The following is a 15023-nucleotide window of genomic DNA, read 5'->3' as shown; positions in this document are numbered from 1 at the left end:
ACGCCATTTTGAAAGTGTGGTGGAGTGTAAACAACAAAGATGGAGTATTTGCCTGTATAAAACTTATAACCCTCAGATTCTGTAACAGAACTACTTCACTTCTTGAGGAAGTAACTCCTTTTGTAATATTTACTTAAGCAAGGTTTCTCAGGTCACTGACTGTTAAATAAATCTAGTTAAGTAAGAGTAATGCACGTTAAAGATTTAAGAATTCCTTACCACACACTCGGTATTACCTTTCTTTTCCAATATTTCTCCTTGCTGAGAAGTTTCAGGTTCTCAGATGTAGCATGTTATAATAATTGATTATTTATATAACTTTTTATTACTCTGCTGCAAATAGCTTAAGGGTTATAGACTGTATCCTCTCTGTTCCCAGTTTATATAACAAAAATACTTTTATCTTCATAGAGGTTATAAGAAATGATGTAAGTCTGTGTATGTAAGACTTGAACAATATGCTCTTAATGTATTGTCAGTGTGACAGTCACATTTCTTAAATTAATGATGTTTGGTGATTGATGAGAGAGTATGATCATTTTACATTACAAGTTGTACCGCTGCTAGGGGGCTTAGAGATTATTTAGCCCATCATGAAAGCCAGGTTCAGAAAAACATGATGACTTGGACTAATCAGTTGGTAAATGGATAAGAATTAAAGACTGATGTCCCATCTTATATTTCAGTTTAATTTCCATTATCTCATGCTTCCATTTAAAATACTTAACATTTTGACTGTTTAAAAAACAATTCATTTTAATTAATAAGTAATACAGTCTCCTGTGATATCCTCAGAATATTACGGATAAGGTTAAAGTCTAGTTTGATCACCAAGCCAATCCCACAACAGCATCTTTGTCGGAAGGGTGAGCAATTTCATATGGTGAACGTATCTGTTTAGATTAAATTTAGTTAAAAATAATAGAAAAACCCAAAATGACAGTGGCTGAAACCAAATATAAACCCTTTTTAGTCTCATATTCCAGATATCCAGATGGTGTCAATCAAGGCTGGGTTGGTCCTCCAGGGTGTCAGGGACTCTCCTTCTTTCTCTTGTTTCTCCATAAAAGTGGCCTCCCACTTAAGTCAAGATGGCAGCTGGAGCAACAGTCATTATATGGCATTCCAACTACAAGCAAAATGGCACCCACCCCCTTTAAGTACAGAAGTTGTATGTAATTTTCACTTGGATACCATTGTGCAAAAATTAGTCACATGGGCATAAATAGCTGCAAAAAAGCCTAGAAAATGTAGTCTTTATTCCAGGAAGCTACATGCTCAGGTGAAAACCGGGGTTTTATTTTTATGGAAAAAGGGAAAACAGTGTGGGTCAAAGTAAGTGTCCAGGGACAGCAAAAAATTCTACTGCAATTATTTCCTTTTCCTGCCCTGCCCAGATACCTGCTAAAAACCTCAGTTGTTTGCAAGTGAGCTAGGCCTGGCAGAATATTAGGAGTTCCTTCCCTGCTAGTGAATGGTACCTAGAAATCTATTCTTCTGACTTTTCATGTCTGATGAACTTGGGAATAATTTTGATCTTCCTTGGCACTCTTATAAACATCTACTCCCAGGAACAATAACAACAATGCAACAGAACAGTAAGTTGAAAAATACGTGATAAAATGAACAACTCACCAAATGATATATGCTTTTATGGGTACACAAGTATATACGTAAACAATAGACAATAACCTTGAAGGATGCATGCAGAAATGATAATGATGGTTACCTTTGGTGTTTTGAGGCTGGGGTTGGTGATCAAATTGGACTTTAACTTATCTGTAATGTTCTAAAGATTTACAGCAAAGTAAGGTGTATTTGGGGAGGTGGGAGGAGTGAGGAGTAGACTTACTATATGGAAACCTTTAGGAGCTCTGCAGTATCTTAGCTAGATAACCATCGTATCAATTATAGGTTTTGGTTGTGAGCAATAGAAACCAATTCTAATGAACTAAATAAAAAAAGAGATTTATTGGAGGAGCACTGGTTATCATAGATTTGAAGAAACAGTTGAATGATGAGGTTATGTAGTAGGAATTAAGGACAATCACTACAATTCCAGTTGCTTTTCATCCTTGTGTCTCTCTGTTTATGATGTACGTTCTCTTGAGGTTAAGTGATATTGGTTAAGCTTGAGGCATATTCATTCACTGGGGTTTGGGAGGTAAGAGTTGTGAGTGAGTGGGTACCTTAAATGACTGTGTTACCAAAGCATAGAATGTGGGAGGGACAATTTTCCAAATAAAAATTAGGTTCTGTTATCAAAAGTGGGAAGGGATGTCAGGGAGGCAAAACCAACAGGTGTCTATGACTATCACAGAAGACCACATACCAAAGTCTATTTCATTCCTTCAACCATAATTTTTAGAAGTTTTGTGGGTCTGTGGGAAAATATTATGCTTTGGAGCTAAGATTAGTGATCTTAATTTCCAAAAGCATCTTTATTTGGTTAAATTGCAATGAACCACATTATTATTATTTTTTTTAACATCTTTATTGGAGTATAATTGCTTTACAATGGTGTGTTAGTTTCTGCTTTATAACAAACTGAATCAGTTATACATATACATATGTTCCCATATCTCTTCCCTCTTGCGTATCCCTCCCTCCCTCCCACCCTCCCTATCCCACCCCTCTAGGCGGTCACAAAGCACCGAGCTGATCTCCCTGTGCCATGTGGCTACTTCCCACTAGCTATCTGTTTTACATTTGGTAGTGTATATATGTCCATGCCACTCTCTCACCCTGTCACATCTTACCCTTCCCCCTCCCCATATCCTCAAGTCCATTCTCTAGTAGCTCTGTGTCTTTATTCCCATCTTGCCACTACATTCTTCATGACTTTTTTTTCCTTAGATTCCATATATATGTGTTAGCATACTGTATTTGTTTTTCTCTTTCTGACTTACTTCACTCTGTATGACAGACTCTAACTCCATCCACCTCACTACAAATACCTCCATTTCATTTCTTTTTATGGCGGAGTAATATTCCATTGTATATATGTACCACATCTTCTTTATCCATTCATCCGATGATGGACGCTTAGGTTGCTTCCATGTCCTGGCTATTGTAAATAGAGCTGCAGTGAACATTTTGGTACATGACTCTTTTTGAATTATGGTTTTCTCAGGGTATATGCCCAGTAGTGGGATTGCTGGGTCATATGACAGTTTTATTTTTAGTTTTTTAAGGGACCTCCATACTATTCTCCATAGTGGCTGTATCAATTTACATTCCCACCAACAGTGCAAGAGTGTTCCCTTTTCTCCACGCCCTCTCCAGCATTTATTGTTTCTAGATTTTTTGATGATGGCCATTCTGACCGGTGTGAGATGATATCTCATTGTCGTTTTGATTTGCATTTCTCTAATGATTAATGATGTTGAGCATTCTTTCATGTGTCTGTTGGCAATCTGTATATCTTCTTTGGAGAAATGTCTATTTAGGTCTTCTGCCCATTTTTGGATTGGGTTGTTTGTTTTTTTGTTATTGAGCTGCATGAGCTGCTTGTAAATCTTGGAGATTAATCCTTTGTCAGTTGCTTCATTTGCAAATATTTTCTCCCATTCTGAGGGTTGTCTTTTGGTCTTGTTTATGGTTTCCTTTGCTGTGCAAAAGCTTTGAAGTTTCATTAGGTCCCATTTGTTTATTTGTGTTTTTATTTCCATTTCTCTAGGAGGTGGGTCAAAAAGGATCTTGCTGTGATTTATGTCATAGAGTGCTCTGCCTGTGTTTTGCTCTAAGAGTTTGATAGTGTCTGGCCTTACATTTAGGTCTTTAATCCATTTTGAGTTTATTTTTGTGTATGGTGTTAGGGAGTGTTCTAATTTCATACTTTTACATGTAACTGTCCAGTTTTCCCAGCACCATTTATTGAAGAGGCTGTCTTTTCTCCACTGTATATGCTTGCCTCCTTTATCAAAGATAAGGTGACCATATGTGCGTGGGTTTATCTCTGGGCTTTCTAACCTGTTCCATTGATCTATGTTTCTGTTTTTGTGCCAGTACCAAACTGTCTTGATTACTGTAGCTTTGTAATATAGTCTGAAGTCAGGGAGCCTGATTCCTCCAGCTCCATTTTTCGTTCTCAAGATTGCTTTGGTTATTCGGGGTCTTTTGTGTTTCCATACAAATTGTGCAATTTTTTGTTCTAGTTCTGTGAAAAATGCCAGTGGTAGTTTGATAGGGATTGCATTGAATCTGTAGATTGCTTTGGGTAGTAGAGTCATTTTCACAATGTTGATTCTTCCAATCCAAGTACATGGTATATCTCTCCATCTATTTGTATCATCTTTAATCTCTTTCATCAGTGTCTTATAATTTTCTGCATACAGGTCTTTTGTCTCCTTAGGTAGGTTTATTCCTAGATATTTTATTCTTTTTGTTTCAATGGTAAACGGGAGCGTTTTCTTAATTTCACTTTCAGATTTTTCATCATTAGTGTATAGGAATGCAAGAGATTTCTGTGCATTAATTTTGTATCCTGCTACTTTAGCAAATTCATTGATTAGCTCTAGGAGTTTTCTGGTAGCATCGTTAGGATTCTCTATGTATAGTATCATGTCATCTGCAAACAGTGACAGCTTTACTTCTTCTTTTCCGATTTGGATTCCTTTTATTTCTTTTTCTTCTCTGATTGCTGTGACTAACACTTCCAAAACTATGTTGAATAATAGTGGTGAGAGTGGGCAACCTTGTCTTGTTCCTGATCTTAGTGGAAATGGTTTCAGTTTTTCACCATTGAGGACAATGTTGGCTGTGGGTTTGTCATATATGGCCTTTATTATGTTGAGGAAAGTTCCCTCTATGCCTACTTTCTGCAGGGCTTTTATCATAAATGAGTGTTGAATTTTGTCAAAAGCTTTTTCTGCATCTATTGAGATGATCATATGGTTTTTCTCCTTCAGTTTGTTAATGCGATGTATCATGTTGATTGATTTGCATATATTGAAGAATCCTTGCATTCCTGGAATAAACCCCACTTGATGGTGTATGATCCTTTTAATCTGCTGTTGGATTCTCTTTGCTAGTATTTTGTTGAGGATTTTTGCATCTATGTTCATCAGTGATATTGGCCTGTAGTTTTCTTTCTTTGTGACATCTTTGGTTTTGGTATCAGGGTGATGGTGGCCTCGTAGAATGAGTTGGGGAGTGTTCCTCCCTTTGCAATATTTTGGAAGAGTTTGAGAAGGATAGGTATTAGGTATTCTCTAAATGTTTGATAGAATTCGCCTGTGAAGCCATCTGGTCCTGGGCTTTTGTTTGTTGGAAGATTTTTAATCACATTTTCAATTTCAGTGCTTGTGATTGGTGTGTTCATATTTTCTATTTCTTCCTGGTTCAGTGTCGGCAGGTTGTGCATTGCTAAGAATTTGTCCATTTCTTCCAGGTTGTCCATTTTATTGGCATAGAGTTGCTTGTAGTAATCTCTCATGATCGTTTGTATTTCTGCAGTGTCAGTGGTTACTTCTCCTTTTTCATTTCTAATTCTATTGATTTGAGTCTTCTCCCTTTTTCTCTTGATGAGTCTGGCTAATGGTTTATCAATTTTGTTTATCTTCTCAAAGAACCAGCTTTTAGTTTTATTGATCTTTGCTATTGTCTCCTTCATTTCTTTTTCATTTATTTCTGATCTGATCTTTATGATTTCTTTCCTTCTGCTAGCTTTGGCGTTTTTTTGTTCTTCTTTCTCTAATTGCTTTAGGTGCAAGGTTAGGTTGTTTATTCGAGATGTTTCCTGTTTCTTGATGTAGGCTTGTGTTGCTGTAAACTTTCCTCTCAGAACTGCTTTTGCTGCATCCCATAGGTTTTGGGTCGTCATGTCTCCATTGTCATTTGTTTCTAGGTATTTTTTGATTTCCCCTTTGATTTCTTCAGAGATCACTTCATTATTAAGTAGTGTATTGTGTAGCCTCCATGTGTTTGTATTTTTTACAGATCTTTTCCTATAATTGATATCTAGTCTCATAGCATTGTGGTCGGAAAAGATACTTGATACGATTTCAATTTTCTTAAATTTACCAAGGCTTGATTTGTGACCCAAGATATGATCTATCCTGGAGAATATTCCATGAGCACTTGAGAAAAATGTGTATTCTGTTGTTTTTGGGTGGAATGTCCTATAAATATCAATTAAGTCCATCTTGTTTAATGTATCATTTAAAGCTTGTGTTTCCTTATTTATTTTCATTTTGGATGATCTGTCCATTGGTGAAAGTGGGGTGTTAAAGTCCCCTACTATGATTGTGTTACTGTTGATTTCCCCTTTTATGGCTGTTAGTATTTGCCTTATGTATTGAGGTGCTTCTATGTTGGGTGCATAAATATTTACAATTTTTATACCTTCTTCTTGTATCGATCCCTTGATCATTGTATAGTGTCCTTCTTTGTCTCTTGTAATAGTCTTTATTTTAAAGTCTATTTTGTCTGATATGAGAATTGCTACTCCAGCTTTCTTTTGTTTTCCATTTGCATGGAATATCTTTTTCCATCCCCTCACTTTCAGTCTGTATGTGTCCCTAGGTCTGAAGTGGGTCTCTTGTAGACAGCATATATATGGGTCTTGTTTTTGTATCCTTTCAGCCAGTCTGTGTCTTTTGGTGGGAGCATTTAATCCATTTACACTTAAGGTAATTATCCATATGTATGTTCCTATTCCCATTTTCTTAAATGTTTTGGGTTTGTTATTGTAGGTGTTTTCCTTCTCTTGTGTTTCTTGCCTAGAGAAGTTCCTTTAGCGTTTGTTGTAAAGCTGGTTTGGTGGTGCTGAACTCTCAGCTTTTGCTTGTCTGTAAAGGTTTTAATTTCTCCATCAAATCTGAATGAGATCCTTGCTGGGTAGAGTAATCTTGGTTGTAGGTTTTTCTCCTTCATCACTTTAAGTATATCCTGCCACTCCCTTCTGGCTTGCAGTTTCTGCTGAAAGATCAGATGTTAACCTTATGGGGATTCCCTTGTGTGTTATTTGTTGTTTTTCCCTTGCTGCTTTTAATATGTTTTCTTTATATTTAATTTTTGACAGTTTGATTAATATGTGTCTTGGCGTGTTTCTCTTTGGTTTTATCCTGTATGGGACTCTCTGTGCTTCCAGGACTTGATTAACTATTTCCTTTCCCATATTAGGGAAGTTTTCAACTATAATCTCTTCAAATATTTTCTCAGTCCCTTTCTTTTTCTCTTCTTCTTCTGGGACCCCTATAATTCGAATGTTGGTGCGTTTAATGTTGTCCCAGAGTTTTCTGAGACTGTCCTCAATTCTTTTCATTCTTTTTTCTTTATTCTTCTCTGCAGTAGTTATTTCCACTGTTTTATCTTCCAGGTCACTTACCCGTTCTCCTGCCTCTGTTATTCTGCTATTGATCCCTTCTAGAGTATTTTTAATTTCATTTATTGTGTTTTTCATCATTGCTTGGTTCCTCTTTAGTTCTTCTACGTCCTTGTTAAATGTTTCTTGCATTTTGTCTATTCTGTTTCCAAGATTTTGGATCATCTTTACTATCATTATTCTGAATTCTTTTTCAGGTAGATTGCCTATTTCCTCTTCATTTGTTAGGTCTGGTGTGTTTTGACCCTGCTCCTTCATCTGCTGTATGTTTTTCTGTCTTCTCATTTTGCTTATCTTACTGTGTTTGGGGTCTCCTTTTCACAGGCTGCAGGTTCGTAGTTCCCATTGTTTTTGGTATCTGTCCCCAGTGGGTAAGGTTGGTTCAGTGGGTTGTGTAGGCTTCCTGGTGGAGGGGACTAGTGCCTGTGTTCTGGTGGATGAGGCTGGATCTTGTCTTTCTGGTGGGCACGTCCACGTCTGGTGGTTTGTTTTGGGGTGTCTGTGACCTTATTATGATTTTAGGCAGCCTCTCTGCTAATGGATGGGGCTCTGTTCCTGTCTTGCTAGTTGTTTGGCATAGGGTGTCCAGCACTGTAGCTTGCTGGTTGTTGAGTGAAGCTGGGTCTTGATGTCGAGATGGAGATCTCTGAGAGCTTTTCGCCGTTTGGTATTACGTGGAGCTGGGAGGTCTCTTGTGGACCAGTGTCCTGAAGTTGGCTCTCCCACCTCAGAGGCACAGTCCTGATGCCTGGCTGGAGCACCAAGAGCCTTTCATCCACACGGCTCAGAATAAAAGGGAGAAAAAATGGAAAGAAAGAAAGAAAGAGGATAAAATAAAATAAAATAAAGTAAAGCTATTATAATAAAAAATAAGAAAAAAATTATTAAGAAAAAATTTATTAAGAGAAATTAAAAAAAAATTTTTTTAAATAATTTATTAATTTTTTTATAATAAAAAGTAAGGAAAAAGTTAAGAAAAAAATTAAGAAAAAAAATGTTTTTTAATTTTTTAAAATAAAAAATAAGAAAAAACTTATTAAGAAAAAAATTTTTAATTTTTTAAAATAAAAAATAAGGAAAAAATTATGAAGAATAAAATTACTAAGAAAACAAAATTTTTAAGTAAAAAAAAACCAAAAAATGGACAGACCGAACCCTAGGACAAATGGTGAAAGCAAAGCTATACAGACAAAATCTCACCCAGAAGCATATACGTATACACTCACAAAAAAAAGGGAAAGGGGAAAAATTAATATATCCTGCTCCCAAAGTCCACCCTCTGAATTTGGGATGATTCGTTGTCTCTTCAGGTATTCAACAGATGCAGGTACATCACGTTGTTTGTGGAGCTTTAATCTGCTGCTTCTGAGGCTGCTGGGAGAAATTTTGCTTTCTCTTCTTTGTTCATACAGCTCCCGGGATTCAGCTTTGGATTTGGACCCGCCTCTGCATGTAGGTCGCCTGAGGGCGTCTGTTCTTTGCTCAGACAGGACGGGGTTAAAGGAGCAGCTGCTTCCGGGGCTCTGGCTCACTCAGGCCGGGGGGGAGGGAGTGGTACGGTGGAGGCGGGGCGAGCCTGTGGCGGCAGAGGCCAGCGTGACGTTACAGCAGCCCGAGGCGCACCTTGCGTTCTCCTGGGGAAGTTGTCCCTGGATCACGGGACCCTGGCAGTGACGGGCTGCACAGGCTCCCGGGAGGGGCGGTGTGGAGAGTGACCTGTGCTCGCACACAGGCTTCTTGGTGGCGGCAGCAGCAGCCTTAGCGTCTCATGCCTGTCTCTGGGGTCCACGCTGATAGCCGCGGCTCGCGCCCGTCTCCGGAGCTCGTTTAGGCAGCGCTGTTAATCCCCTCTCCTTGCGTGCCACGAAACAAAGAGGCAAGAAAAAGTCTCTTGCCCCTTCGGCAGCTCCAGACTTTTTCCCGGACTCCCTCCCGGCTAGCTGTGGCGCGCTAACCCCTTCAGGCTGTGTTCACGCCGCCAACCACAGTCCTCTCCCTGCGATCCGACCTCAGAAGCCCGAGCCTCAGCTCCCAGCCCCCGCCCGCCCCGGTGGAGGAGCAGACAAGCCTCTCGGGCTGGTGAGTGCTGCTCGGCGCCGAGCCTCTGTGCGGGAATCTCTCCGCTTTGCCCTCCGCACCCCTGTGGCTGCGCTCTCCTCCGTGGCTCCAAAGCTTCCCCCCTCTGCCACCTGCAGTCTCCACCCGCGAAGGGGCTTCCTAGTGTGTGGAAACCTTTCCTCCTTCACGGCTCCCTCCCACTGGTGCGGGTCCTGTCCCTATTCTTTTGTCTGTTATTTCTTTTTTCTTTTGCCCTACCCAAGTACGTGGGGAGTTTCTTGCCTTTTGGGAGGTCTGACGTCTTCTGCCAGCGTTCAGTGGGTGTTCTGTAGGAGCAGTTCCATGTGTAGATGTATTTCTGATGTATCTGTGGGAAGGAAGGTGATCTCCGCGTCTTACTCTTCCGCCATCTTGCCCAGACCCCCTGAACCACATTATTTAACACATTTTGTATACCTTTAAATTTTACTCAGAAATTGTTTTCTTTATTGCTCTTGTTTACTGAGCTATCTACTCTCAGCCTTTGTTTGGTTATGCTATAGAAGCAAGGGGTACATAGGATACTGTTTACAGATATTTGCTACTCTTCCCTGGGCAGGATTATACTTTTCCATCCCATTGATTTCAGGCATGGCACTTGCTTTGGCCAATCAAATGTGAGTGGACGTGACATGAGTCTCTTACAAGCAGATGCTCTAAGAGCCAGTGTGTGACCATGTTCCCTCTGCACAATAACCAAAGATGTTTCAGATAGAGGCTATTTCATGAGCCTCCCAGTTCATCCCTTCAAGATGAAGAGCCACAATCAACCTGCTATTGATGCATAACATTATTGAGAAATAATCCTTTGTAATTATAAACCACAGACATTTGGGCCACTTGTTACTATAGTATAACCTAACCAGTCCTGATTGATACACTTGTAAAACTAATTCTCTGTTCAAACTTCACAAAGAATTTCTAACTCGTTCTGGTTTTAAATATAGACCATAAGCAGGAAATTAGGTAGAAACTGACCAGTGATGAAAAGATTAACCTGTGAGCAATGGAGAAACAATACATGTTTTCTGGGCAAGCTTCTGACAAAATAAATTTGATATTTTGGAGATTTAATGTCAGAGCAGTGCATAGGTATAATATGGAAGACTCACTTTTGAATAGAACAATAAATTGAGGAGTTTCTCAAATATCTGATTCTCTGCATTGGTACCAATGAGTAGTTTATGTATATTTAGATATTTTGATTATTAGTTGATATTGGTACTATAAGCCAAGGCACATAAAACTAGAAAAGGAAAAGCTGACAAGCTGTGATCAACTTAACGAGTTGAATTTATAGTTCAACAAAATAATCAGTAGGTTACATATTGTACATGCCTATATTGATTTAAAGAAACCTGGTAGTAATCTCTCTTTAACTCCTCACAAAAAGAAATCACCAGGTCTATTTCCTGCTTAAATGTTCCCTTAATCTATCCCCTCTTATTCTTACCACCACTGCTTTAACTCGGGTCTTCATCATCTCTTACTAAAGCCCCCTAATTAATCTTTGCAGTGTGGCTCTCCTCCAGGCTATGTTTATCACAATGCCTGGACAGTATTACTAAAACATAAAATTGACCATCTTGTTTCCTCGCATATGACCCTTGTGGTTCAACATCTCCTAGAAGATAAGGCTCAAGCTCCTTCATGTAGCATACAAGGCCTTCCTGGAAAGGCAGCATGGCCTAGTGGTTATGAGAATGAGTTTTAGAACCAGACTGCCTGAGTTTGAAAACAGGTCTGCTCCGATTAGCTGAGTGGCTTTAACTAAATATTTACAGCAGTATGTCTGTAAAAATGTTAGCTTTTATTAATATTGTATGGTTTCTCCTTCACTTCCTGTGCTTACTTTCTGACTGTTTTGCAGTTACCCAAGGGCACCTGGCAGTTTTTCATCTCTGTTCTTTAATTCCTTTGACGTTACTCATAACTCTTTCCCTCTCCCACCACCCTCACCCCCAAACTGGCTAATGCTGTCTCATCTTTTAACATTTAGTTCAACGATGGTTTTAAAACTTAAGATTAAGTGACTTATTTATCTCTTGTAAAAATAAAATACAGTGTGTGTGTGTGAAAAAAAAAGATTAAGTGACTTTTCCTTGAATAGGTAGGATATTTCTTTATGATTCAATATCCATCCATACCTCTATTATTACACTTAGCACATGGTATGATATTATAATGTTCCTGTATCTGTTCACCTCTATGAGACCACAGGCAACTTGAAAGCAGGAATTATGTCTCATTCATCTTTGTCCCTAGTACCGTTCCTGGTACATAATAGACATGCAATAGAAATGTTTATTCAATATATAGAAAATTGCTAAATAAAGAAATGATTATTATTTCGCAAATCACTCTTTTTTTTTTTTTTTTTTTTTTTTTTTTTTTTTTTTTTTTTTTAAATTTATTTATTTATTTATTTTTGGCTGTGTTGGGTCCTCGGTTCGTGCGAGGGCTCTCTCCAGCTGCGGCAAGCGGGGGCCACTCTTCATCGCGGTGCGGGGACCGCTCTTCATCGCGGTGCGCGGGCCTCTCACCATCACGGCCCCCCCCGCTGCAGGGCACAGGCTCCAGACGCGCAGGCTCAGCAGCTGTGGCCCACGGGCCCAGCCGCTCTGCGGCACGTGGGATCCCCCCAGACCAGGGCTCGAACCCGCGTCCCCTGCACCAGCAGGCAGACTCCCAACCACTGCGCCACCAGGGAAGCCCCGCAAATCACTCTTGAACTCACTCTTTATTTTGTGGTTCAGTGTTGCTTGATCAAGATCGCTGTGATAAATTTTCTTTAAAATTTATTTCCAGAGAAATTCATTTCTCTCTTGAATTCTTAATGCTTTCTTTTATCTGGCAAAGATAACCTAGTTTCCTATCTTGCTTTGATTATCTCCACTCATAAAACTAAAATAGTGCTCTGTTCCAATAACTGAATTGGCTTAAGTGGCTAATATTTTAGTTTTCTTATATTAATAAATTGTACTTAAATTACAGGCAATTTAAAATTATTGTTTGTAGTGAGGGGAATAAATATATTGAATTTTCATGGCGTGATAAAAAGAATAAAATGGGCACATAAATGGAATTAACTGTATCTGGTGTGAGTATTGACATTATTTATAAACTTGATTCCAATTATTTGTAAATAAAGACTGTATAACTGTTTGAAATTAAATTGAAGAATCTAATAGATTATAATAATTGTGTATGGTTTATAATGATTTTGTATAATGTGTATATATAGTTTTAGTGTTAAAGGAATTGTCACTTGGAATAAAGAAGCATTGTTTTTTGTACCCAGAGTATTTTCAGCATATTTGTTTATCTGATATATTATAACCGAAGACCTGCTTTTTATAGGATATTAACAAGTGCTGGTAAAGACCTGCATGATAATTTTCTGAAGGCTCTGGCAATGAGAGAAGAAGACAATCGCAGTGGAATAGTAAGCGTGAGTACATTTCGTTCAAAGGCTAAAAATGTGTACCTTAAAGGCACAGTTAGTATATAATATATAGTTAGTTAATAATATAACTTTTACTACTGTCTCTGAAAAGTAATTCATGAGGGATGTAATATAGCTCTTTATTATTTATATATTATAAGAATATATGTAGAAAAAAATTTATTCCAATTTACATCTGTAGAAGTAGCCAAATGGTGAAAAATGTTAGTAGTATTCTATGTATTTGTTGTGGAGAAAATGTCTGTATTTGGCAGACTGGTTGTCATCTCCAGCTCTGTGCTACTCCTATGTTGAAACTTCCTGCGTCTTTTCAACCCAAGCTCCTACTACACTTCTTCAAATCATGTCATCCACTCATCCCCAAGGTTTTCCCCCGCCTACCTGATTTGCGCTACCTATAGAAGATAGAGTCTGCCCTGTAGTCGTCCTATCTGAGGAGGTGTGATAGAAACCACATAATGGAGAGATATGATTTTGACTCATACAAGGAGAGCATGCTCTTGCTTTATTAAAATATGTGCTAGATCAAATATTTAAAATTGCTAATATTATTTGGAATATTTGCTTTCATTCTTTGCTAATATAATATTGGTGATAACAGTCTTCTGTAAGTCTCAAAATGTTCCAAGTTAAGATAAAAATAGACAAATATTCATGCTGAAACTGTAATAGTGAATTACAGAAAAATAATCAGAAGTAGTACGATGAAAAATTTAGAGCAACAGAAAAATATGTTATAAGGATGTCTATTTTTACCAAAGTTTTCTCAATAAAAAAGTTGGCATTTTTCTCACTATCATGTCCCTTGAAAATTTCACATGCAGATAAAATCCTCAGTGTTCTTCAGAAAGAAAAAAAAAAGCATGCCTTCGTTAGAGAATTGTATAGAATGATCCTGGACTTGAAAGCAGGGAAAGTTTCTTGGTAGAAGTGGGCTGAGTGAGGTTGGAAACATGGGTGGGGACTAGACTTAGAGGACTTTGTCAATCACAACAGAAAAGTTTGGAATTTACCTGACCATTAATATAAGGAGCAGCTAGAAAGGTAGGAAGAAAGGCAGAAAAATGTGGTGACATAGGAATCCATGGTAAGGACTTTCAAGAAGGAACAAACGATCATCAGTGATCAAGCAGGATAAGAACTGAAAAAGGATCTTTTGTATTTGGGAACATGCACATTTAAAAGAAAAACAAAATTTGACATGAACAAATTCCATTCATAGAAAGGATAGAAATAAGGTTTCTTAGGGTTGAAAAAAAAATGGCCCATGGTTAAACAGTAGCATCAACAAACACAAACAGCGTTAGAGACGCTAGGCCCATGTTTTTTTTTACTGCAATGGTGTACTTCCTCTCAAAAATGTCTTTTTAACCTTTCTATCCTATTGGTATTTCCTTTAACAATGAATGATGGCATCATCCACTCATTTACCCAGATCGGAAGTATGTCAGTTATAATAAGCTTTTTTTTTTTTTTTAAGTCTTTATTGAATTTGTTACAATATTGCTTCTGTTTTTTATGTTTCGGTTTTTTGGCCACAAGGCACGTGGGATCTAGCTCCCCGACCAGGGATCGAACCTGCACCCCCTGCATTGGAGGTGAAGTCTTAACCACTGGCCCACTGGGGAAATCCCATAATAAACTCTTTATTCTCTCACCTAGATTCAAACACCCATCATATCTTAAATATATTACTCTAACAGCCTCCTAAATGATACACCTGTGTATTTTCTTGGCCAACTCCCATCCGCTTTCCAATCACTCAACATATATTTCTTGTGTGCCTGCTCAAGCCTGGAACTGTTTTAGTCACTGGGACACTGGGGCACTGCAGAATCTATGACCTTAAAGTGTTTATATTTTAGAGAGGGAGATAAAAAATTAGTAAACAAAATAAAAATGGAACAATTAATTTCAGCTCTGTATAGGTGCTATGAAGAACATAGAATTAGAATATGGAATATAGAGAGATTGAATAGACAGTGGTTGGTTGCTTTATCTACTGTATACAGGAAAAATTACTTTAAGGAGGTGACATCTGTTGAGACTTGAATGAAATGAGGAAGATAGCCATGGAGTTTGAAGGGTGAGGTACCCCAAAGAGATAAATATTTGAGAGGGAGAGATATCCCA

General features: G+C 38.2%; 1 protein-coding gene across 1 annotated transcript in view; it reads left to right on the top strand.

Moving 5' to 3' along the window:
- The window catches only part of CFAP299 (cilia and flagella associated protein 299), a 605941-nt gene that overhangs the window by 216643 nt on the left and 374275 nt on the right, over positions 1 to 15023 (top strand). Inside the window, exon 3 of the mRNA XM_036853193.1 lies at positions 12785 to 12875. Within this exon, the coding sequence (XP_036709088.1) occupies positions 12785 to 12875 (91 nt within the window). The remainder of the gene's footprint in view (positions 1 to 12784; positions 12876 to 15023) is intronic.

Source organism: Balaenoptera musculus, chromosome 5 (genome assembly GCF_009873245.2).
Source record: "Balaenoptera musculus isolate JJ_BM4_2016_0621 chromosome 5, mBalMus1.pri.v3, whole genome shotgun sequence".
Classification (NCBI taxonomy): domain Eukaryota; kingdom Metazoa; phylum Chordata; class Mammalia; order Artiodactyla; family Balaenopteridae; genus Balaenoptera; species Balaenoptera musculus.
The sequence above is the reverse complement of the archived record's forward strand: the minus strand, read 5'-3'. Positions and strand labels throughout refer to the sequence as shown.